Below are 25378 nucleotides of genomic sequence, written 5' to 3'. Positions count from 1 at the left end.
ACAGATGGGATTGAGGCGGAGCTTGGCACAGAGGGAGGAGAAGAAAGGCAGGAAAGGAGAGATAAAGGAGGAGGGGGGAGGTGGTGGTGGGTACGAATCCAAGACGAGTGGCATTAAATGATGAGGTCATGGAGATGAAAACTCAAAGGTTAATATAAGAACCTGACTGGAGTTCAAAACACCTCTCATGGATTTAGTGTCTTGCTCTGGCTCAGCTGGATGTGGCTAAAAGCGCCGAGGCTGAAGATGATTCAGACATTAAAGGAAATGTTCCACTCTCTAATGACACAGCAGGAGATCTAGTGTAGATTACAAGATTGAGCTAAGCAGCGCAGACTCTTTCATAGCCAGATAAAAACCATATAGCAACTGTTGAGATTTATCACGGGTCATCATGTAGCTCTATTTAGTAATGTACAATATGTGCACTTTACAGTTAACAATAGCTTTTACTGATAAGATGCATAAATACAACTGTTTAGTTTTTTTTTGTTGTTTTTTTTTACATTTGTGTGTGAGAATAAACATGCAAGACACCCTTTACTTAAAGGTGTTAATTTGAATCCGGGACAACAGACCCCACCTTTATTTCCATGCATGTGACCCGACACTGTCATCAATGCTGATGTTTTGGGGATAAGTGTTGACAAAGTGACACAAAAAGAGCAACACTCTCAAGAATCCTGTACAGCACATTAACACAAGCTCTCTTATAACTGAAGATGTGCATGCCTGCACAGATACACACCCCTCGAACCCCCCTCATCAGTGGGGGAGGAGCTGTTGTAATGGAGTTTCAGTTCAGTGGTTCTGCAGTCAGTTAAAAGACCAAAATCATAAATGCAGCCTGCTCCGTCACCCGTGATGCTGGTCAAAGTGTGATTCAGTGGTGACCTGACACAGACCTTGGTGTGTGTGTGTGTGTGTGTGTGTGGGTGTGTGTGTGTGTGTTTGTGACTGTGTGTGTTTGTGTGTGTTCCCATCTTGCTGGGATATTGTGTTTTTTTTTTACTTACGTTAAACTTCTGGAAGACATGACCTAAGCATGCAACACACACGTACACGCTCACTCATATTCTCAATCACACTCATAGGCACACACATATAGAAACACGCACGCACAAACTGATCCAGGTGAATATGAACCAAGTCATGTCAGTATTTACATGGGATGGAACAATGTGGCACCTCTCCTCATGAAAAAAGAAAAAAACCTCTTTCTATATACTGTTTATGCACTGTTTCAATACCCTCTTTTCTACTCTAGCAATTTGAGGGGAATGTTTTCCTGTCTTTGTATTTTTCAGGCTACCGACGCAGACGCTGGCACTTTTGGAATTGTTCGTTACTATTTCAGTGATGAGCCAGACCAGTAAGCAACAAAACTTCATGCACATGAACTTAAATGATTACTTTTATCATTTATTTGCTTTTTCTTAATGATTTTATAATAACATTATTGTCATTATTCGGCTACAGTTGTTATTCAGGAGAACATATTTAGCACATTCTCCTCTATCCCCTTTTCTTATGCCTACATGGGGGCCCATTTACTAAGATCCCAGTTAGTAGAATCTTTAGCAGATCAGGCCCATGGTGTTTCATTTGCATTGTTTTTCATCCATTTATATTATCCTTATATATTATTAATATATTATGCATATTTCCGAAATGATTCATTTCTTTGTGAGTATTGCAGGAAAGGTGAGAAAAGCAACAAAAGCTTTTATTATTCTTAGTGCAATGATATTCTCTTCAAGCTACACTATAAGAATATTCAAATGTAATTCTTTTTATCTCTATTAACTGACTGGAGTTGTAATCAGTCATCATGAGAAATGACACTGTGAGAGACTATGTCTTTAAAGTGCACCTCATTAGTGGCGAAAACTGCAAAAACACTGAATGCAGTTGATCATGTGAAAAACAAGCAATGAGCAGATTATTTTAATCTTTAGCAATGAAAATCTGTCAACAAAATTATTATACTGTAGATACAGGGATTAAAAAATTCTACCAGGAGTTGGATGGCTTAAATTTCACACCCTTTTTCTTTCAGGTTCTCTTTGGACGAGGAGACCGGCTGGGTAATACTGCGGGCCAGTTTGGACTATGAGTTGATGCGCCGCTTCACACTGACCGTGCTGGCAAAAGATGGTGGCGGGGAGGAAACCACGGGGAGGATTCGCGTCAATGTGCTGGACGTCAATGACAATGGACCGCTGTTCCAGAAAGAGGCCTATGTGGGCTCGCTGAGAGAGAATGAACAGGCCGTCCAGCCGGTTGCGAGAGTTCGGGTGTGTAAGCAGAGCCTCATTCCACAGCTCAGTGATATTTAAAAAATATATATATGTATATATATGTTACAAGTAAACACAAAAATAGTCAGATAGGATTAAGACTAAAGATATAGATGAAACCTTCTCTTATTCTGTACCTGTTTTGGTGCACTGAGCAATGGTTGCACTAGTGTGCTGGCCATCAGTCACTGCCACGCAGAAAGCAGACGCACGCTGCAGCTAACTAATGGCTCAGCATTTCTGTTGATTGCACCCTCAAGAGAAAGTCTGTTGTGTCCCCGGTAGCATTAGGCGTACCTCCCCATTATGTTCTGGCTAGCCTTTAAGCCCGCAGGGTTCAGCTAGTCAGTCGAGCAGGTGAGCTCAACGCTTGACTCACTGAGTTTGATTAGTATGAACTAACGTTAAACGTTGCAGATATTAATGCGCTGGCCAAGAGGAATGTGGGACCCCAGATGTGTGTGTCAGCACTTTGCCCCAGGACTAAGCGTATACACAACACACACTGACAGAGAAAATAGGGGGAGAGGAAGTAAAGATTAAAACAGTTGGAAAGGTGTGATAGGATGTGTTGAACAAGCAGACATTTAAATGGCTTTCTATAAATATAACACCTGGGAGATCCATGCCTCTACAGTATTTGTGCTTTCTAACTGCTAAACTGCATTCTGTGTCATGTCTGCATTCTTTTCATGTCTCCACTTATGTTGCTACTCAGCTGTTTGATGCTCTCAGTGTTTCTAGTGGCAAATGTTCGAATATGAAACTATTCATCAAAATGTAATATAGGAAGACAAATCCACAGCTTAGGAAGTTGTGGGGGAAGAAAGGTGTTGCTTACTCAACACTTTGGCACTAAATCAGAGTACTGATGTGTGTGTTATGAAGAGATACGAGTGTTTTTGACAACCTGTCCAGCCTCTAATGATGTCAGTGAGGCCTGCTAGACTCTCCTCACAGCCGGAGGACTTGTGTTTAAGTTCCTGCCAACTTGAGAATAATGAGGGGGTGTCATTGTTGTTGTGGATTAGCCTTGTAAAGTATAGCCTCATCTGTCCTCTGTCTGATTGGCCTGTCTTGGCTCGGTTGGTGTTCATCCAATACTGATGCCTGTGTCGCTAATAGCTAGAATTTGGCTTTAATCTGTCCCGTAACCTGCCACTTGTGACTGGCGGCTTCTTGGCTGCACACATATGCAGAGATCGACACACCCCCATGCTGGGCAAACACTCATAAATGTTAGAACTGCCTCCTGCAGCATCCTTCCCATTATTCTATCTGTTGTCTAGTTTCACTCACTCCAAACTTCTTCCCTCTGTGGACGTGTGGACTGTCAGAGAAACATATGTTAAAGGCTCTCCTGTCTCCCACCCTCTCGTTAATGTCGGCCCTCCCACAGGCTACTGATGAAGACTCACCACCTAACAATTTCCTGACATACACTGTCGCATCTGCCTCAGCCTTTGCCGGCTACTTCAGCATCATCATGGTGGACGGTTATGCAGGTAAAATATGGCACTCCATGCTCTACGGTTGCTGCAGATCAAACATCTTTAGGTTGTCTGTCTTTGCACAAGGAAAAACTCAAATCGTACTTTTTGGCCTCCTCTCATCAGTGATCAGCGTGACTCGTCCGCTGGACTACGAACAAGTCCCCAATGGGATGATCCACTTAACAGTAATGGCTAAAGATGGAGGTATCCCAGCCCTCAATAGCACTGTCCCCATCACCGTAGAGGTCATTGTAAGTATAATCACACACAGCACACATGCAACACACACGCTGAGGTGACGAGTGTCATGTCATTATATGCGATATGTCACATTTCTCCACAAAAACATTAAATGGGGCATTTAATATGTGTCTGCTGTGGGCAACAGTTTCAAAGACTTTTGTCATGGACCTGAAGGTTTTCTCACAGAGAGCAAATTGCTAGAAAGAAAAAGAATGTCACATTTTAGTATAATAATCATTACCATATTAAAGTTTTGACCATTTTAGTTAAAACTGGCATTACGCCATGAAGGATGGCAGAAAAACTACACAAGAATCAGCATAACTAGTCTGCTTGATGAGAAGGAGGAAAGGAGAGGAGAGGAAACCATGACCCAGTGGGGTGACAGAGGCCTGTCAGGTGATCATGTTTCCAGACACCGGCAGCCTTGGCCTATAACAGCATAGCTAAGATGTTAACCTAATGATTAGACGACCCCCTAAGTATGGTAATTTGTCTGTCTATAATAGTAACTGGAACTTCAGAATTAGTAACAATAAGCTTTTTCAAAGAGGTAGATTTTAAGCCTAATCTTAAAAGTAGCGATGGAGCTAAATGCTCGGCCCCCCATTCTACTCCTAGAAACTCTGGGAACCACAAGTAGACCAGCATTCTGAGAGCGAAGCGGTCTATTGGGTTGGTAAGGTGTCACTAGCTCCTCCAGGTAGGATGGAGCTAGGCCTCTGAGGACCTTGTAGGTCAAAAGAAGGGTTTTAAAAATTATTCTAAATTTAACGGGCAGCCAATGAAGAGACGCCATTACAGGAATTATGTGGTTCTTTTGTCAGTACCTGTCAGAACTCTGGCTGCAGCATTTTGGATCAGCTGGAGGCTTCTTAAAGAGTTGTTTGGACACCCTGATAATAAAGAATTACAAATTGTCCAGCCTGGAAGTAACAAATGCATGGACTAACTTTTCAGCATCATGCCGCGTCAGTAGCTTCCTCATCTTTGCGATGTTCCTCAGGTGAAAATGGCCTTTATTAGTACAGACAAGGAAACAGTCTGTTCTTCAGGCTCGGGGCCCACACAAAGTCTATGGGTTTCAGGCTCGGGGATTGGGTTGAGCTGAACCAGAATGCGGAACCGAGGGGGGGAGGACGTGAACCCTCGGAACCGTACAGTTCCGTTTACAGCAGGCAGGAGTGACACAGAGGGGCTTACAGGAGATGAGGCCGATGATGCAGCAGAGCAGACTGGGGATGAGCAGCAGTGAAGTCGAGGCCAGGCGGAGAAGTCAGGACCAGGTGAGCAGACAGGAACCAGAAACGCTGAGGCAGAAGTCGTGGTCAGGGACAGAAGGCTGGTGAGTTTACTGGAAGACAGGCGGTGCAGGCAGTTGAAGGAGAGGTTGTGATCAAAAGTTACTCCTAGATTCCTCACAGAGAGACTAGATGTTAATGAGATACCATCTAGAGTGATCATGTGATCTAATCTATCCCTGAGAGGTTCAGGACCAAACACCATGACCTCAGTTTTTCCTGAGTTAAGGAGGAGGAAATTTGAAGACATCCAGGACTTTATGTCTTTAAGACAGGTCTGAAGCTTCACTAACTTCTCTGTCTCCTCTGGTTTCATGGATAAATAAAGCTGAGTGTCATCAGCATAGCAATGAAAATTTAGCCCATGCTGCCGAATAATGTTGCCTAAGGGAAGCATGTAGAATGTGAAAAGGATTGATCCAAGTACAGAACCTTGAGGAACTCCGTGGCTAACCCTACTGTATGAGGAGGGAACACCATGGACATGAGCAAACTGGTATCTATCAGTGAAATATGATCTAAACCAGTCTAGTGCTGTCCCTTTAATCCCAATCACAACTGAAAGCACCACAGTTTCAGTTTTCCAGGAGAGCAGTACTGTTGATCTGCCTGAGGTCCTGCTTGAGTTGCTCCACCTGCTTTGAGTCTTTGAGCTCTGCCCTGTACCAGCGGCCAAGACTTTTAATAGGCTTCTCCAAAATTGTTGGTACTGGCTCGTTGTTAATGTGAAACCTCTCATTAGCAAGCTGTCCTTTGACAATAGAGATGCTGCCAGATTTGCTTGGTTTAATCTCCATCCGTGCCCATTGAATGTTTTTCTGGAGTTTCTCCAGTAGGCGTTTGGTGCATGCCCTTGTTGTTGTTATTGTTGTCATGTCATCCATGTACGCCCTAATTGGAGGAAGACGCAGTCCATTCTTCAACCGTTCCCCTCCAACCACCCAACGAGATGCTCGAATGATGAGCTCCATTGCCATGGTAAACGCTAGTGGGGAAATGGACAATTTCCTGATATACACTGTCGCATCTGCCTCAGCCTTTGCCGGCTACTTCAGCATCATCATGGTGGACGGTTATGCAGGTAAAATATGGCACTCCATGCTCTACGGTTGCTGCAGATCAAACATCTTTAGGTTGTCTGTCTTTGCACAAGGAAAAACTCAAATCGTACTTTTTGGCCTCCTCTCATCAGTGATCAGCGTGACTCGTCCGCTGGACTACGAACAAGTCCCCAATGGGATGATCCACTTAACAGTAATGGCTAAAGATGGAGGTATCCCAGCCCTCAATAGCACTGTCCCCATCACCGTAGAGGTCATTGTAAGTATAATCACACACAGCACACATGCAACACACACGCTGAGGTGACGAGTGTCATGTCATTATATGCGATATGTCACATTTCTCCACAAAAACATTAAATGGGGCATTTAATATGTGTCTGCTGTGGGCAACAGTTTCAAAGACTTTTGTCATGGACCTGAAGGTTTTCTCACAGAGAGCAAATTGCTAGAAAGAAAAAGAATGTCACATTTTAGTATAATAATCATTACCATATTAAAGTTTTGACCATTTTAGTTAAAACTGGCATTACGCCATGAAGGATGGCAGAAAAACTACACAAGAATCAACATAACTAGTCTGCTTGATGAGAAGGAGGAAAGGAGAGGAGAGGAAACCATGACCCAGTGGGGTGACAGAGGCCTGTCAGGTGATCATGTTTCCAGACACCGGCAGCCTTGGCCTATAACAGCATAGCTAAGATGTTAACCTAATGATTAGACGACCCCCTAAGTATGGTAATTTGTCTGTCTATAATAGTAACTGGAACTTCAGAATTAGTAACAATAAGCTTTTTCAAAGAGGTAGATTTTAAGCCTAATCTTAAAAGTAGCGATGGAGCTAAATGCTCGGCCCCCCATTCTACTCCTAGAAACTCTGGGAACCACAAGTAGACCAGCATTCTGAGAGCGGAGCGATCTATTGGGTTGGTAAGGTGTCACTAGCTCCTCCAGGTAGGATGGAGCTAGGCCTCTGAGGACCTTGTAGGTCAAAAGAAGGGTTTTAAAAATTATTCTAAATTTAACGGGCAGCCAATGAAGAGACGCCATTACAGGAATTATGTGGTTCTTTTGTCAGTACCTGTCAGAACTCTGGCTGCAGCATTTTGGATCAGCTGGAGGCTTCTTAAAGAGTTGTTTGGACACCCTGATAATAAAGAATTACAAATTGTCCAGCCTGGAAGTAACAAATGCATGGACTAACTTTTCAGCATCATGCCGCGTCAGTAGCTTCCTCATCTTTGCGATGTTCCTCAGGTGAAAATGGCCTTTATTAGTACAGACAAGGAAACAGTCTGTTCTTCAGGCTCGGGGCCCACACAAAGTCTATGGGTTTCAGGCTCGGGGATTGGGTTGAGCTGAACCAGAATGCGGAACCGAGGGGGGAGGACGTGAACCCTCGGAACCGTACAGTTCCGTTTACAGCAGGCAGGAGTGACACAGAGGGGCTTACAGGAGATGAGGCCGATGATGCAGCAGAGCAGACTGGGGATGAGCAGCAGTGAAGTCGAGGCCAGGCGGAGAAGTCAGGACCAGGTGAGCAGACAGGAACCAGAAACGCTGAGGCAGAAGTCGTGGTCAGGGACAGAAGGCTGGTGAGTTTACTGGAAGACAGGCGGTGCAGGCAGTTGAAGGAGAGGTTGTGATCAAAAGTTACTCCTAGATTCCTCACAGAGAGACTAGATGTTAATGAGATACCATCTAGAGTGATCATGTGATCTAATCTATCCCTGAGAGGTTCAGGACCAAACACCATGACCTCAGTTTTTCCTGAGTTAAGGAGGAGGAAATTTGAAGACATCCAGGACTTTATGTCTTTAAGACAGGTCTGAAGCTTCACTAACTTCTCTGTCTCCTCTGGTTTCATGGATAAATAAAGCTGAGTGTCATCAGCATAGCAATGAAAATTTAGCCCATGCTGCCGAATAATGTTGCCTAAGGGAAGCATGTAGAATGTGAAAAGGATTGATCCAAGTACAGAACCTTGAGGAACTCCGTGGCTAACCCTACTGTATGAGGAGGGAACACCATGGACATGAGCAAACTGGTATCTATCAGTGAAATATGATCTAAACCAGTCTAGTGCTGTCCCTTTAATCCCAATCACAACTGAAAGCACCACAGTTTCAGTTTTCCAGGAGAGCAGTACTGTTGATCTGCCTGAGGTCCTGCTTGAGTTGCTCCACCTGCTTTGAGTCTTTGAGCTCTGCCCTGTACCAGCGGCCAAGACTTTTAATAGGCTTCTCCAAAATTGTTGGTACTGGCTCGTTGTTAATGTGAAATCTCTCATTAGCAAGCTGTCCTTTGACAATAGAGATGCTGCCAGATTTGCTTGGTTTAATCTCCATCCGTGCCCATTGAATGTTTTTCTGGAGTTTCTCCAGTAGGCGTTTGGTGCATGCCCTTGTTGTTGTTATTGTTGTCATGTCATCCATGTACGCCCTAATTGGAGGAAGACGCAGTCCATTCTTCAACCGTTCCCCTCCAACCACCCAACGAGATGCTCGAATGATGAGCTCCATTGCCATGGTAAACGCTAGTGGGGAAATGGTGCAGCCCACCATAATGCCAACCACAGGATGCTGCCAAGCAGTCGTGCTAGCTTGCACACAAAACTGAAGGTCCTGGAAGTAGGCTTTGACGAGCCTTGTGCAGTCTCTCCTGGCTGTCACCCTCTTGCCAGCAGTCTCTCCTGGCTGTCACCAGGTCTTTCCCAGGTTGTCATCTGCTCTATAGTAAGACTGTACTCTGAGCATAGAAGAATCCTTAATCATAAATGTAAAAGTGATCAAAGAATGGTCTGACAGGACTGGGTTCTGAGGGAACACTGACACATGTTCTACCTCAACACCATAAGTCAGAACTAGATCTAGGGTATGGTTGAAGCTATGAGTTGGTTGGTTTATCTGCTGGAGGAAACCAACTGACTCAAGTAATGAAATGAAGCCATTTCTAAAGCTGTCATTTACAACGTCTACATGGATATTAAAGTCTCCAATGATAATGACTTTGTCCGTTCTAAGGACCAAGTCAGATAAGAAATCAGAGAACTCAGACAGGAACTCTGAATGGCCCAGCAGGGGGCCGATATACAACTACAAACAGAAGTGGCTTTTCTGCCTTCCAGTTCAGATATGTGATGCCAAGAGTCAGGCTTTCAAATGAACTGGAGCCATGTTTTGGTCTAGGATTAACTAATAACTTGGAGTGATAGATTGCTGCCACTCCCCCTCCTCGACCAGTAACACGAGGAATATGATAATTAAGATGGGTAGGAGGAGTAGATTCATTTAAGCTAACATACTCCTCCTCCTGAAGCCAGGTCTCAGTTAGACAGAATAAATCAATGTGATGATCCGCTATCAGGGATTTACACAAAAGAGATCTAATATTTAACAGTCCACACCTAATTGTGATATTAGTTTCCCCAACTTGTGCTTTGGTATTAATTTTAATAAGATTATGGTGATTGGCTGCTCCCCTGCTCTGTGCTTGGTGAACTTTTAACCGTGGAACAGAGACTACCTCTATAGTGCTAAATATGTTATTGTTGGTGGATGAGGGTTCTATGGAAGCAGCAGAGAGGTGTGTAAGACTACAACTCTGCATCTTGGTCTGGACCCTGGATTGTCAGGTCACTTTGGGTCTAAAAAAAGTGAAAATAAAATTAGCCAAATTACTAGAAATGAGAGAGGCACCATCCCGTGTGGGATGCCTTTGGTATTATCCCTTTTTCCCATGCCATTCTCATCAGCTTCCAGAGGTGCCTTAAGACATCTGGCGTGTTCTTATAAAGCCTATAAGGGATGCCATTGGGCCCAGGGGCTGATGCTGCTCTTGCCCGGTTTACTGTGCCCTCAATTTCACTCCATGTCGTAGGCCTTGTTTCCATCTGGTGCTCAACTGGTTGGATGGGTGGCATGTCATCCGGAATGCAGGCTGGTACATGCCTTTGATTGTCTGAGTAGGTCTTCCTCAGGTGCTCCTCTAGTTCCCTTATGTGTGCTTTGAGGGGCCCAAATTTCTCCTTGACAAAGAGGGTTTTCACAAACTTGTAGGGAACTCTGTAGAAGGAAGTCCTCGCTCGCTCCTTCTTCTTGTGTTGCTTTCTCAAGCACTCAGCTCTTCTCAGTGTTGCCAGACATTGCTTGAGGTCGCCTTGTACTGCCTCAAGTCCTTTACTCTCTGCTTCGGCAGCCTTCTTCCACTGTTTTCTCAGACATCTTCTTTCTTTCACAAGCCTTTCAATCTCTCGCTGCCTCCTGGACTTGAGATGAGCTGGTTCCTTCTGCAACTTAAGGTTCCCGCTTTTCACCCCAAATCTCTCTGCCCCATAGCTGTAGATGATTTCCCCAATCTTTTCGAGCTTCTTCTCCACGCCTCCTTTCAGGCCTTCCAGGAGGTGCACAAGGTCTATGTTAATGGTTTCCCACTCCTCTTTTTTGCAGGATTTAGGCCACAAGATTTGAGGTTTTTGTCCCTCCAGGTTCCTCTCTACTGCTGGCTGTGGCTGGTTGGGCTCTGTGCGCACGTCCATGGGTGGATCCATGCCTGGTTGAGCTTCGTCTGGGGTTCTGATACCCTGTGGACTGTGGTGATTATCCTGCCACTGGGCTTCAATCGACTGATTTGCCCTACCTCTGAAGAAGTAGTGGTCAATGCGAGGCCCCTCACTTAGCTCTCTCAGGCACTTTTTCCTACCCTGGTGGATCTTGAGGCCCTTCTCTGATGTTATCTTTTTCCAGCCGCAGATGCAGCTCTGTAGCTTGCAACCTGCCATTGCCGTTGCTCCATTACCTGCCATGCTAATCTTTTGATTCGTTGTCATTTCCGTTGCAAGGTTCGTTACCGTGTGGTCCGCCAACGAGTCATCTTCCACCCCCACTCTCGTAGACTCGAGGGGTATTTTTCCTTTCGAGCTTTTTGTAGCAGTATTGGGTGGCACCGAATCACTATTTTGTGACCGGCTCCTGCTAACATGGTAGCTAGCCCTTGCAGCCTCGGTGGGGTCTATTCACTCCTACCAGCAGTCTCTCCTGGCTGTCACCCTCTTGCCAGCAGTCTCTCCTGGCTGTCACCAGGTCTTTCCCAGGTTGTCATCTGCTCTATAGTAAGACTGTACTCTGAGCATAGAAGAATCCTTAATCATAAATGTAAAAGTGATCAAAGAATGGTCTGACAGGAGTGGGTTCTGAGGGAACACTGACACATGTTCTATCTCAACACCATAAGTCAGAACTAGATCTAGGGTATGGTTGAAGCTATGAGTTGGTTGGTTTATCTGCTGGAGGAAACCAACTGACTCAAGTAATGAAATGAAGCCATTTCTAAAGCTGTCATTTACAACGTCTACATGGATATTAAAGTCTCCAATGATAATGACTTTGTCTGTTCTAAGGACCAAGTCAGATGAGAAATCAGAGAACTCAGACAGGAACTCTGAATGTGGCCCAGCAGGGGGCCGATATACAACTACAAACAGAAGTGGCTTTTCTGCCTTCCAGTTCAGATATGTGATGCCAAGAGTCAGGCTTTCAAATGAACTGGAGCCATGTTTTGGTCTAGGATTAACTAATAACTTGGAGTGATAGATTGCTGCCACTCCCCCTCCTCGACCAGTAACACGAGGAATATGATAATTAAGATGGGTAGGAGGAGTAGATTCATTTAAGCTAACATACTCCTCCTCCTGAAGCCAGGTCTCAGTTAGACAGAATAAATCAATGTGATGATCCGCTATCAGGGATTTACACAAAAGAGATCTAATATTTAACAGTCCACACCTAATTGTGATATTAGTTTCCCCAACTTGTGCTTTGGTATTAATTTTAATAAGATTATGGTGATTGGCTGCTCCCCTGCTCTGTGCTTGGTGAACTTTTAACCGTGGAACAGAGACTACCTCTATAGTGCTAAATATGTTATTGTTGGTGGATGAGGGTTCTATGGAAGCAGCAGAGAGGTGTGTAAGACTACAACTCTGCATCTTGGTCTGGACCCTGGATTATCAGGTCACTTTGGGTCTAAAAAAAGTAAAAATAAAATTAGCCAAATTACTAGAAATGAGAGAGGCACCATCCCGTGTGGGATGGACACCGTCTCTCCTAATCAGACCAGGTTTTCCCCAAAAAGGGCTCCAATTGTCTATAAAGGCCACCTGGTTTTCGGGGCACCACCGTGACAACCAGCGACGAAGCGATGACATGCGGCTAATCAATGTCGCCCGCTCTGGCCCCCGGGATGCACTTAACTATGGTCGCTGGAGTCGGCTTCACGTAGCGCAAAACAGAATCGCCAATTACCAGGGTCGGTTTCTCAGCGGGTGTGTCGCCAAGTGGGGAAAGGCCACGGGAAGCGGGTGGTGGTGCACCGTGGGCCTTTGGTTTGGGCTACGCTTTCTGCAAACCGTCACCCAGCCGCCCCGGCTAGCCGGCTGCTGCCGGGGGACCGCTAGGTGAAGCTACGCTAAGCGGCTCTGCAGCAGCTAGCTTCTCCTGTCTACCTGACGCAACTCCAGCTAACTCCAAGCTGCGGAACCGCGTCTCAAGCTCGCTAAGTCTCGCCTCCATAGCCGTAAATAAACTACACTTTCTGCACCTATTCCCTTCACTAAAGTAACTAAACATTTCACACGCTGAACAGACAAAGACACCAGGTGAAACAGAAGGTGAGGCCATGCTAATGCTAATAGCCGGCGAAGCCCTGTATTTGTTTAATATGGGTTGTTTCTCACTGTTATCAGGTGACTAGAATGTCCGAAGTGTTCAAATTTTAAGTAAAGTGAATACAACACACCAAGTGTTCAATATTAAGTAAAGTGAATACAACACACCGTACAGTGCCAAGTATAGTAACTTATAACATACAGTATTTAGTTTCTAAAATTTTAAATGTAATCATATATGTTGTTCATCACAGCTAGTTCTATTGGGTTCATTTTCAAATGTAATTCTTTCATTTTTAAGCATTTGTTTTTTACAGTATTTATGGAGCATTCTGTGAAGTCATGTGTCTGTATGTTAACATGTAGTGATGTTGTAATCCACCGATTGTGAAAGTTCTGTTTTTTAAGATAAGAAATTGGTCAATTGCTGATATCTACCAAAGCTGATTTTTCTTTTATTTCAAAATTTTGTTACATTTTATTGTTGTTTGTTCCACAGTGAAAGAAATCATTGTTAAAAAACCAAATGAATTCATTGTTTTAAAGTTATTGAGCCCGCCATTACACAGCCAAATTCAGAACTAATTCAGTCATACAAACTCATGAAACAATTTTTATTAACTTTTTTCCACACAGTATTTCTTTTTGAAAAAGTTCTTCAAAGTCTCCAGGGTACTTTCATAGCCCATTACTGTAAAAAAAGACAAATAAAAGCAGGAGGTTGATTAAGCGCTGAGACCTGGTTAAGTAGTTGTTGAATTCTGCCTAATGTCTGTTTTTCAGGCGGTTGATGAGATTGTTTTCTGTTAAAATGATTAATGGATGACTGCAAATAACCAAAACGATTTGTCAATTGCCAGGCAGTCAACAAGGCCCACGTTGATCGATACCGATATTTGGCTGATGTATTGGTACATGCTAAATGAGATATTATAAATACAGCAATTAAAGAAGTAAAACAAGCAGGAAAGCTCATATTTTCATGACCCCAGTAGCCCTGAAGCTAATTTTCCCTGATAGTCATCCTTTATGAATGGAATACCTTGTCATGACAAGGAATTGACAGAAAATAATTGACTCTATCTGGAATACCTTTGTATTTGATGGAGATTTCTAGCTGTACTGGCCCCTATGTAGGGCCAGTACAGCTAGAAAAACCTTACATGAGGGAGAATTACTGTCTAAAAGAATGTAGAACTCTATTCTCAGACGCAAAAACGTGCACAATGATGTATCCCCTTTTTATCTCCCTGTCTTTCCTCGTGGTATTGTGACTCACACCGCAGGGGTTTATCAGCAGCTGGCAGCATCACACAGACACACAATATGTGGAGCGGCTGTAACACAGAGTCCAGATAGATAATTTTCCAGTGAGTGTTGTTGGAGTGTTAACATTTCTCAGCAGCTCACACAGTGGGGAGCCTCTCTGCAAATATCCAGACAACTGGATGTGTTAGGGTCTTATTCACCGAGTGGGCAGTTCTGAGCAAATAAACCATCTGGGAGAGTCCATGTGAGAGTCCACATTACGTTCAGCCATCGATCCCTGTGAAAAATGCAGAAAGGTTGAGTAGAGACTGTAAAATGCTGCCAGGTGTCAGTGAATGGTGTGTGTCCTGCACCCCTGCAACCCAAATTAGCAGTAAGCATTCATAGAAGATATGAAATGAACATTTTTGTGTTCAGATTACACTTTCCAGTCATTACACTTTAATTGATCAGATAATTAGACAACTGCTCCTCACTGTTTTGTTTCTGTTTTCACTATTCTCAGTAGAAAATTGGAACGGTGCCTACAAACCCTTCATATTTTGTCAAGCCTTTTTGTGTTATCTTCCAGGATGAAAACGACAACCCACCCGAGTTCAGCAAGTCATCCTATATTGTGAAGATCCTAGAGAACATTAATGCTGGTGAGTGTCGCACTGTGGATTTTTTTTGATTTTTTTTTTGAAAGAGTTCTCTTTTATGGTTTCCTCTGGCCTCTGCTGCCTTACTCAGTTATATTTTGCATAATGTTTTAAATTGCTCGTTCAGAATGCAGAATGTTGTGGAACTGCAATGCTATATTCATTCTCATGAATGCATTCAGAGGACTTCTTATCCGAGACAATAGATTAGTTTCCAGTCGCCAAAGGGAAATGAGATGTTTGACCGCCTCCCCCTTTCTCTGAGCTGGAGGAGATGCTGGCCACTGTCTTGAATTCAGGATGAAGGAGCACACAAAACAACAGCTTGGCCCCAGCTGAGATTTAGGGAGCTATGGCTAAAGTGCTTGGCCCTCAGTTAGGGGCCTAAGGCAGAGGCTGCACAGCTCACAGCTAACCCGGCAGCTCTGGCTAGCATTTCATCCTCTCTGTCTGCCAGGATATTGATCATGCCTGTGCCAACTATGTGCTGTGCCAAACATGCTGATAATCCTCTAATCCATAAACCCACTCACTGCCATGCCATCAGTGATGTCGTGGATGGGGGTGGTAAGGGAAAAAATGAATGCCATTTGACTGATACTTGGTTCTCTAAGTCTGCCTTTTCCTTTTCCTGAATGTGACATATTTCTATTTTCCCCCTACTCTAACATTTTCCCCCCACTTTCCTCCTCTCTGTGAACTTTCTTTCTGCCCCCCATTCCCCTCCTCTTCTCTGCAGGGGCCACTGTGCTACTTGTGAATGCTACTGATTTGGATGCCTCGCGGGAGTTTGGCCAGGCGTCACTCATCTACTCCCTGGAGGGCTCCTCTCAGTTCCGTCTCAACTCACGCTCAGGTGTGTGTATGTGTGTTTTGAAAGTGTTCATAGAATGGATTTTTCAGATAGGCTCATATTGTGAGTCCATAGAGTTAGAACTGTCACAAGCCCTATTTTCAATTGCTGGCTCCTGGTTTTAATCATCTCTTTATTTTAAAAAAAGCTTTTTTAGTGTAAATGTTTGTTCGTGTAAATGTGATTTTGTGGTTATGCTATGATATATTTGTTATGTATAACACACAAGTGCAATTAAAATTTAAACAAATGTGAGAGATAGATAATAAATAAGAAGAGGCAAAGAGTTTCTAATACATTTATGGAACATAATGTTCAAAAAGAAGCCGGAAGAAGCAAATACTAACCGATTGCTGATTGACTCGTGGCGACAGTAATGTTAAGAACAAGCTTTAGATTGGGCCCGAAAGCAAACAGGAAGCTAACAAAGTATCAACAAAGCTTTTATTCAACAAAGGAATGATCATAGTACATGAGGTGGCGTAAAAGCATGGAGTGTGAAGTGCGGGTTGTGTCTCCCCCCGAACGTGGAAGTGTGGCGACCTAGAGAGGTAAGCCAAAAACCAAAAGAATTACTATCCAGTCCAAGTTACGAAAAAGCCCAATGAGTTTTACCACAAAGCAGATGAAAGAATCAGACACTGGTCAACAGGAAGCAGCGGTTTATGAGGCCCATTGACTAATAACCCACTGCAGGTATGACAGCCACCAACAAGTGAATTGAGCCCCACTCCTGGGAAGCGAGCAGAGCCAGACGGCAAAACCCAAAAACATGAAACACACAGGGCCCTGACAAGTAACCCAAACTCTGCAGATGTGATCCCCTCTGTCCTGAGACTTCCAACATGGTCAGGAAAAAACATTTTAGCGAACTAAAGAAAACCTAAGGAGAACCACAGGTGAGAGAGAGAAAATGGCATCTCTTCCTGGGATGGACAGATGTGCAGTAGATGCCATATATAGAGAGAACATCAGATCGATAATGACGGACGGACAGACAGACAGAGAGAGTTTTATTTATTTATCTATTTATTATAACTCTGTTGCAGGTGAGATCACCACCACAGCTCTGCTGGACCGGGAGCTGAAATCTGAGTATATCCTGATTGTCAGAGCTGTGGATGGGGGGGTTGGTCCCCAGCAGAAGACTGGAATTGCCACGGTAACAATTTTCCAGCTGCACTCTTTACTATACTCCTAATGCCAAATTTCCTTTTCCCTGTCTGTCAGGGAAATGTGATTAATATTGGTTTAATTAGCACTAATGCAGGACTAAAAATGTGTGACTGCATCACTAGTAGCTCCTTTTTGACAAGTTCTTTCTTTCATGCTGACTTTGGTCAGGTGAATATCACCATCCTGGACATTAATGACAATGCGCCTGTGTGGAGAGATGAGCCGTACCATGCTAACGTCGTGGAGATGAGCCCTATAAACACAGATGTGATCTCTGTGAGTACTTCATCAAAACACAAGACCACACACCTACCTTAAGCAGTGGTAGTGGTATAAATCACTGTAAATAAAATAAAAAACATTTTCCTAAATCTATAATATGAATGCTTAAAAAGTTCTTCATATATGTATTTGATTATTAAATAAGTGATTAACATGATATTATGATTTATTGAAAGCTATTAAAGGCATTTTAGATTTCCCACAGCATAACCTTTACATGCAGAAGCATTAGACCCCTGAGACTGATAGGATTTCAAAATGGTTTATTTTACATTGATCTTATCCAAAGCCAAACTCTAAACCAAAATTGAGGAACTTCTGGGATTACACACAACTACACAGAACAGCAAAACTCACAACTTAGCTCAAGAACAGATGCACTTAAAACAGGTAAGCACATGGAAAACATGAGAGGAGCGTGAGGAAAACATGGGCAGAACAGCACGCTTGTTATAGACACATCTAAATATGAACTTTTCACACATGACACCAGCTTTAGTGACTGACAATCTGACAAAGGCTGCGGTGAGAGCTGGGGAGAGATAATGAGGCATGCATGAAGAAGAAACATTGGCAGCCAAGAGAACAGTCATAGGTGAGGAGAGACAAACCCAGGGAACAAGAAACACCTTACCAACAACACACGATCTGTGACAACGAGACGACGGCAGAATAGATTCCAGCTTGTGACGTTGCTGATGTCTCAACTTTCATTACTGATAGAAAAACAATCAATATAAACACCATGCTAGTGTAATTGTCCTGCTTCTGTTTTTGCGTCTGTTTTTCATTTAGCTCTATTGTCCATTCATGAAACCATTGTCACTGAGTGTAATTTAGGGAGTCTGATTGCTAATTAAACTCCAGCCTACAGTCATACACGCAGTAAATTACTCAGCTGTTCAAAAGGAAGCAGACAGGATCCTAGGTAGGGCGTATAAATGAAAACCAAAGTGTCATTTATGCTAATACCTGTTGTTTTATTGCTTTTCCTTTTGCTCATGGTCATACAGTAGTCGCATACTGTGCCGAGTCGACGATGTCCTTTTTTTAAATAACTCCGGCCAGCTGAGCTTACAGTACAGTAACTGGCCCCAAGTAGCCCTGTTCCAACCAGTGTTTCCATGGTGACAAGGGTCCACCTGCTGAGTCCTCCTCAAATTGTCCAGCAAGCCGATGAATTTGTTTAAGGATCACCCCACCCTTACTACAACGGCCGTTTGCATTCTACACCGAGACCCTACACCTACGCCACATTATCCCCCAACAGATGTTGAATTCCAAGTCAATCGTCTTGTTTCTGCCACTCTGATTCGAGATCAGAGTTAAGTTTTGCCAGACAAGGTTATGTCTCTGCTCACTTTTTAATGTCCTCTGGCCAGAGGAGATATTTTCATCTGTTCCCTGTTAGATATCTGCACTCATATTGTATTGGCTGCTCTTGTCTGTGCATTTTTGCTAATTAATGGCTCTATAAAATGCCTTCCTACTGTGTCTTCTTAATAATTAAACATCTGCAAAACCTTTGTTCTTCTAATGACCAATTAACCAGTCCCTAACATTTTCAGTCAGCATGATAAATAATTGATCAGCCCTTTAAAAACCAGCCAGAATTTCAGCCCGCCCCCGGCTTCACGCATTCATCACCCATCGCCACTGTGTCAGAAAACAGACGTTACCATTTTTCTTCTTGTTGACCGATGTTTTCGTGCAGGAGGAAGGGGTTGTGTTTGAATTTCTTCATGTGATGGATGGGGATGTTATTATTATGACCATTACTTTTACATTTCCCTCTCTTTTCCCTACTTCACTCATTAATTAAGTCTTAGGTTTTTATGGCCTCCTCATTTCTTTATTCTTTCGTGACATTTTTCCGTACAGGTTTTGGCAGTTGATCCTGATAATGGGGAAAATGGCACCGTAGTGTATAGCATCAGACCGGAAAACCCCTTCTACACTATTAACAGCAGTACAGGGAAGATCCGTACCAGTGGAGTGACCCTGGACAGGGAGAGTTCGGATCCTAGTGATGCTGCGCTCATGCGGACCATTATCATCTCAGCTGTAGACCGTGAGTTTGTCTGCGTTTGTCTGCGTTTGCATCTGTGTGTGTGTGTGTGTGTGTGTGTGTGTGTGTGTGTGTGTGTGTGTGTGTGTGTGGTGTGTGTGTGTGTGGTGTGTGTGTGTGAGCTCTAAGTAGCTGTAAATTATTATATAAGGAGTTTTCGTGTCTTACAGGCAGAAAATCTTCAAACTTAATTTCTCAAATTTTATATTAAAAAATTCTGACGGCGCACGATCTCTGCCGTCTGTGATTGGGTCTTTATATGTCTCTCTGGCGCCCTCTCTAGGTGGTATGCCTCAACTGCGCGCCACTGCCAGCACCACAGTCTTTGTCAACTTATTGGATCTTAATGACAATGATCCAAAATTCCTCAACTTACCATTTGTGGCTGAAGTACCAGAGGGTCTTCTGAATGGATCAGCTGTTTTTAAGGTAGAACTTCAGTCATAATTTATAATTTATTTAGCTCCTATACAATCAAGCCACTTTTCCTCATTTTTTGTTTATGCCGTAGGTCCAAGTGGAGGACCCAGATCATGATAAAAATGGTTTGATTACAATGGCACTGCAGATGGGAATGCCTCGCCTCGACTTCTATCTGAATACCTCCACTGGTGTCCTTACTTCCACCTCAGTCCTTGACCGCGAGCAGATCGGACTGTACCACTTAAGAATTATTGCGTATGATGCAGGGAAGTTCCCTCGTACGTCCACTTCAACCCTCACTGTTAAAGGTGAGCCTTCAAACATTTCAGGGTTTCGTCAGACGTTACAGGAAATTGCCAAGGTTCATTCTGGTTAAGTTCTATCATTGTGGTTTGATCCCCTAACATCTTGCAAATTGTGTGTGCATGTGCCCATCAGTTCTGGATGTTAACGATGAGACGCCTACCTTCAACCCTCGTTTGTACAATGTCTCCCTAAAGGAGAGCGTCCCTAGAGATCACATTGTATCTCGTCTTGCCTGCTCTGACAACGACGCTGGCCTCAATGCTGAGCTTAGCTACTTCATCACAGGTCAGAGGTCCCTGTTGGGATTGGTTTTGTAAGTGTAAACCTACAGTGTTGTATAGTTCTTCATGTGTCCTATACTTGTCCATCTAGCCATCTTTATGTGAATTAGTGTATGGTGTGTAATGTATGCTTAGCTTAAATGTGTAACTTAAAGGTGTTTGTGTTCTGTTATTGTAGGTGGGAATCAGGATGGTAAATTCAGCGTTGGCTTCAGGGATGGGATTGTTCGGACGGTGGTTAGGCTTGACAGGGAGACCCAAGCTGCATACACTCTCATTGTAGAAGCTATAGGTTTGTCCTGAATTCATACCTCCTTTGGTAGAATCTTTGATTCGTCTTCAATACCTAGACTGTGTTTATATTTGTTATAATGGCTCATGTTTTTTGTTTTTTTTCTGATCTTCAAAGCTGCTCCTTTGTACTTCTCGGTGACAATGATGTTGGATGGGGGGGGGTCAATGACTGCCTGTATGCAGTGATTTCAGAGTGTTGCCCAACAGCCTTTGTTCCTGTTTTGAAAAGAAAGAACAAAAACTCTTGAGGTTTTCCTGTTTTGGAAAGCACTGAGTCAAACTAGCTTATGTGCAGGGAAGGGCTGAGACTTAAGACAGGGGAGGAGAGACAGGAAAAAAGTGCATGAAAACAGAATTACACATGGTGTGTCAAGAGTGCCAAGCCCTTAACCAGAGCTAACCAATGTGTTTGTTTCTGTCAATAGATAATGGTCCAGCAGGCAGCCGCAGAACCGGCACGGCCACTGTGTTCGTTGAAGTGCAGGATGTTAATGACAACAGACCCATCTTCTTACAGAACAGCTATGAGACCGGCATACTAGAGAGTGTGCCTCAAGGAACCAGCATCCTACAGGTGGAACACACACACATAAACACACACCTCTAAAATATATAGGAGAAATTAAAGGGTCAATTTATTTATTTTTGTAACATTGGCACAACACAAAGACAACGCAAACGTCTCTTTTTGTTAATTGGTCATCAGAAATGTTAGGTTCAAACTGCTCATATAACAATGCTGTAACTACTTATTATCACTCCTGACCAGAACCCTGACCTACTTTAGCTGATGTTCTATCACCTCGGGATAGCAGGGGACAACCTGAACATCCTGTGACACTCCATCCCCCATTTTCTTATATGATCCTTTTGTATATATCATGCTTTGTTTTATCATGTGACGCTTATGCTTTATCATATGACACTTACACTTACGCTTATTGTAATCTTACATGTTCGTGTGCTAGTATAAGAATAAACCTCACCAGGGCCCACACTTGTAGCCCACACTGCAGACGTGTGGTTGCCCTTGCAGCAAGTAAACTGAAGCTTCCATCTCATTCCTCTGATGGCAACAGCACAGGAAGAAAACTGATGACTTTCTCCCCAACAAGAAATAATGCTGTGTTTGGGATGCACAAAGATTATCAGATTAATGGAGTTTATCCGTAAAACGACACTGTTACACATGAAAGTCGCAATTACGGTAAATGGAGTTTATTTTTATTAGTAGGTCTAAATTTGGCTTTGAGAGGGAAAAGAAAATCATTGAATTCTTCCTAGTGTGTCAGTCTAGACAGATTACTCACTGTATCTGCTTCTCTGAATAGAATTCAGTCAGGTGTATTTTGGTCTTGTGTGGGATGTGTCAAGGTCACACTGAGAGTTTTCAGACTGACTAAAGATTGTGGAGATAAACCATGCTGAAAAGATCATGTATATTAGCTGCTGCAGATGGTGCTCAAACTGCACACATTCATCCAAAAATTCCAGATTTTCAGAATAGATTTTGTTCAGAATGGTATACACCCAGTACGTGAGTTTTCTTGTCAGTCAGCTATTTTTGATTCCCAGTCAGATTTCGGTGACATAATCAAACAGACATGGAGCAGTGAGATTAGGCTGCACACTGGCTTCTGGCTGCGGTGTCTGTCGGTATAGCGACCGCGAGGAGTGCGTGCTCTCCTGCTCATGTGGTCTGCGTTGGGGCGGCCTTCTGAATGAGAGATTCTGGGAGCGCCGATATGAACCAAGTCTCTTCCACACTTTGAGCTGTGGCTCACTAGATCGACTCCTGCTGCCTGTCAAGCTCTCACCTGGGCTGCAGCTGGCTTCAGAGTCCCCGTCCTGTTCTGAGGGTCGGCACACTGAGAGAAATGCTGCCAGCACTGCCAGCATCAGCGATAAACCCAGGACTACTATAATGGTGAATGCTGGGTCGTAGTGGTCTGAAGAGTAGGATGGAGACTGTGAGACGGTGGCGGAGATGGCAGAGATGGTGGTTGTCATGTCGGACAAATGGACATTGTCTTTGTTAAAGGTGAAGTTGGAGTCAGAGTCTGTGATGTTCATGTTTCCTTAGCCCTGCATTGAGAAAACAGCATGAGGTTATCCAAGACAAGTGGCTGAGTAGGTTTATGTCCACTTTGATGGGATCACATAGCCAAGAAAACACACAAATTTGCACACATTTGCACAAGCTTCATGCATAACTGTTTGGTATTTGTGTAACAATTATATAGCTATTAAATCACTAGACATTACAACAGCTAATGCATGACAGGCTTTCTTCAATGTAAAACAAATTGGGTTTATTAAAATACCAGCTTGTAAAATGCAAAAGCATCCACCTCTTTTACCTCGGTCTCCAAATATCTCCCCCCCATGCATGCCCCCATCTTCAGCCTGGTAACATTTGTAAATGTCATCATCCTTAATTCAGCAGAGACAAAGCATAGCTTATCGGTTTAAGGGAAACACATTGGGACGTGAAATTGTTTTTTAGACCAAATGCCAGAAAAGCTGCGAAAAGGCCAGTGGACAGCTTGTTAGACATGCAGTTCATTAGTCATCTCATGCGCGCACCCCCCCCGCACACACACACACACACTCACAAGCAACCTGCGTGCCTTGTCCTCACTGATTCTATCTATGGTGCCTATTCTTAATTGCTACTGAGGTTGGCAACACAGTTGTACGGTACTCTTCTCTGTTATTACCTGTGTGCCTGCCCCTTGTGATCTGACTGCTCAGCAAATTTTGAAACAGTCCAACTCTTTGCAGCTTCATTATTAGCAAAATTCGTCTAACCTATTCACATTTGTAAAGTTTTGGCCAATTATGCACTTCTTCAGTGGCACGCTTGTTAGTTTTTCCCCCGAAGCTTTTCGGTATATTTTCTCTGTTTTATCAGCACAGGGAGGGGAAAAATTAATTGGGAATGCAGTAACAGCTCACAGATTTTAGATGTGAAACCTCTGTTAAGTCTCAAATCTACTTTCTGGAAAAATTAGTATCCTCCTAAACAGTCCCCACAGACTTTGTAGACAATGTGGGGATACCCAAGCACATATCAGGAAGCTCAAAAACCCTTTAGAAATTACTTTAAAACTGAAACTCCAGAGAACATATCAAATATATATGGAAAAGAGACCTTAAATGGAGAAAGGAAATGTATACCTTTAAAGTTGATAGTCTTTAGTGTTTTTTTTACTTTGATTACAATTCTTTGAGTATAACATTTCAGTTCTTTTGGGAATTACAAATAAAACCCTTTAAAAATGTATACTTACACCCACACTTTAAAAGAGCACCTCGCTATATTCCAGTCCTCAGTTTAGGCCTGCTTCTTGGCTCCACACACACTTGTTTCCCCCCCTTTAAACTGCTGCTTTCCCAGAGACGGAGGGGAGAATGCTACAGTGGAAGAGGGGAACCCAGAGGAAAGGAAGCAGAGTGTGGGGATCCTTACTAACAATATATATCCCTACCATTATTTAAATACCAGGAAATAGAGACAATAATGAGTTTTGGTGCACTAGGATAGATTTGGAGAGTAATCTGAGGATGATCTTGCCTAGAAGATCTGGCTCTGCACTGTTGATGTGGTGTTTTATTCACCCCTTTTTATAGCTTTAATGGTGCAGTCCGCTGACCAGCGCCCTATTCATCACTCACCAATCTGACCCCCCAGCCTCTTTTCCCCCCACTCCCCATTCCTTATCCTCCTCTTTCTCCTTTTCTCCCTACATCTCTTTATAAAGCTAATGAGACTGAAGTTGGGCCCCTCTTCACAGGAGGGGGTGACAGAGAGAAAAGGAGGACACAAGCAGGCAGGGAAGGAGAGTTCATCCCTATTTGTGCATACCGGAGCACTGCTACATGTCCTTGGTGGTTTGTCTCTGTCTCAAAATAAGCACTTCACACACACCCACACACGTTGTGACACAGCCTCAGAGGAGTGTGACATGAGGACGTGTGTGTGTTTGTATGTGACGCGGAGTTTCTCTCCGGCCCCAGTGCTCTGTAATTCAACACAGGTCAGTTTTATGAAATGGCCATTCATCAGCCCATTATGCTGTACTATTTGTCTGTGTTTGCTGCATAGACATGATACCCCCGACCCTCCGGCACTGGTTTTGTCGATCTGGCTCTAACAGAGAGGGATTTTGCCTCTGCAGACTTTCCATTTTGCTCTTTTGGGGTTGTTGTAGCAACAAGACAGTAGACAAGCGATTTTCAACATTTCCGTCATGACCCACCAGAATAACCACAGTAGCTCTTGTATGTGAGGAACATAATCTTTAAAAAAAAAGCAGGGCAGTAGTAATAATAATAAATACAAGTGAATAAAAGTGAGTATAAAGGAGCCACAAATAATAAGAGAAACATTATTAATAATAAAAGAAGCCATTGTGAGTAAAATTGTCTGCTTTCATACATTTACGTCATGTGAAAGTTGTTCATTGGCTGGAAGAGTGTGAAGCTGAAAAAATAACTAAAATGATTTTCCCTCTGAAAACATTAGACCCACAAACTTCACATACAAAAGCACTAAGCTGAAATAATATTAATTGGAAGTGGCATGCACTGTTGTGGAATAATCCAAGGTGAAAGATGTGTTTGATGTTCAGCACTGAAGATTGAAAAAGTTCAAACAGATTGAATAGAAAGAGATGTTGCTTATTTAATTAAACTGTCTGAGACAAAGCCTGTTTGTGGA

The 25378-nt window shown here is 43.3% G+C and overlaps 2 protein-coding genes across 4 annotated transcripts in view; one reads left to right on the top strand and one right to left on the bottom strand.

Annotated features, from left to right (window-relative positions):
* The window catches only part of cdh23 (cadherin-related 23), a 172395-nt gene that overhangs the window by 110875 nt on the left and 36142 nt on the right, over window positions 1–25378 (top strand). Inside the window, exons 14-27 of the mRNA XM_057047827.1 lie at window positions 1308–1372; window positions 2060–2297; window positions 3700–3805; window positions 3917–4044; window positions 14903–14975; window positions 15712–15828; window positions 16875–16987; window positions 17170–17277; window positions 19165–19354; window positions 19635–19780; window positions 19863–20082; window positions 20213–20365; window positions 20540–20653; window positions 21081–21229. Coding sequence (XP_056903807.1) covers window positions 1308–1372; window positions 2060–2297; window positions 3700–3805; window positions 3917–4044; window positions 14903–14975; window positions 15712–15828; window positions 16875–16987; window positions 17170–17277; window positions 19165–19354; window positions 19635–19780; window positions 19863–20082; window positions 20213–20365; window positions 20540–20653; window positions 21081–21229 — 1920 coding nt within the window. The remainder of the gene's footprint in view (window positions 1–1307; window positions 1373–2059; window positions 2298–3699; window positions 3806–3916; window positions 4045–14902; window positions 14976–15711; window positions 15829–16874; window positions 16988–17169; window positions 17278–19164; window positions 19355–19634; window positions 19781–19862; window positions 20083–20212; window positions 20366–20539; window positions 20654–21080; window positions 21230–25378) is intronic.
* LOC130533968 (uncharacterized protein C10orf105-like) lies at window positions 16253–24228 on the bottom strand. 3 transcript variants are annotated; one of them, XM_057047822.1, is made up of 3 exons: window positions 23949–24228; window positions 22473–22740; window positions 16253–16368 (listed from the first exon to the last, which is right to left on the bottom strand). In XM_057047822.1, exons 2-3 carry the CDS (start codon window positions 22726–22728, stop codon window positions 16289–16291), a joined length of 336 nt encoding a protein of 111 aa, XP_056903802.1. In that variant the 5' UTR covers window positions 22729–22740; window positions 23949–24228; the 3' UTR covers window positions 16253–16288. The 3 variants fall into 3 exon arrangements, with proteins under 3 accessions (XP_056903802.1, XP_056903801.1, XP_056903800.1); XM_057047821.1 differs by lacking the exon at window positions 16253–16368 and having other exon boundaries at window positions 21267–22740; window positions 23955–24221; XM_057047820.1 differs by lacking the exon at window positions 16253–16368 and having other exon boundaries at window positions 21267–22740; window positions 23949–24207.

This window comes from Takifugu flavidus, chromosome 11 (assembly GCF_003711565.1).
Source record: "Takifugu flavidus isolate HTHZ2018 chromosome 11, ASM371156v2, whole genome shotgun sequence".
NCBI lineage: Eukaryota > Metazoa > Chordata > Actinopteri > Tetraodontiformes > Tetraodontidae > Takifugu > Takifugu flavidus.
Note: the sequence above shows the minus strand (reverse complement) of the source record. Positions and strands in the feature narration are given on the sequence as shown.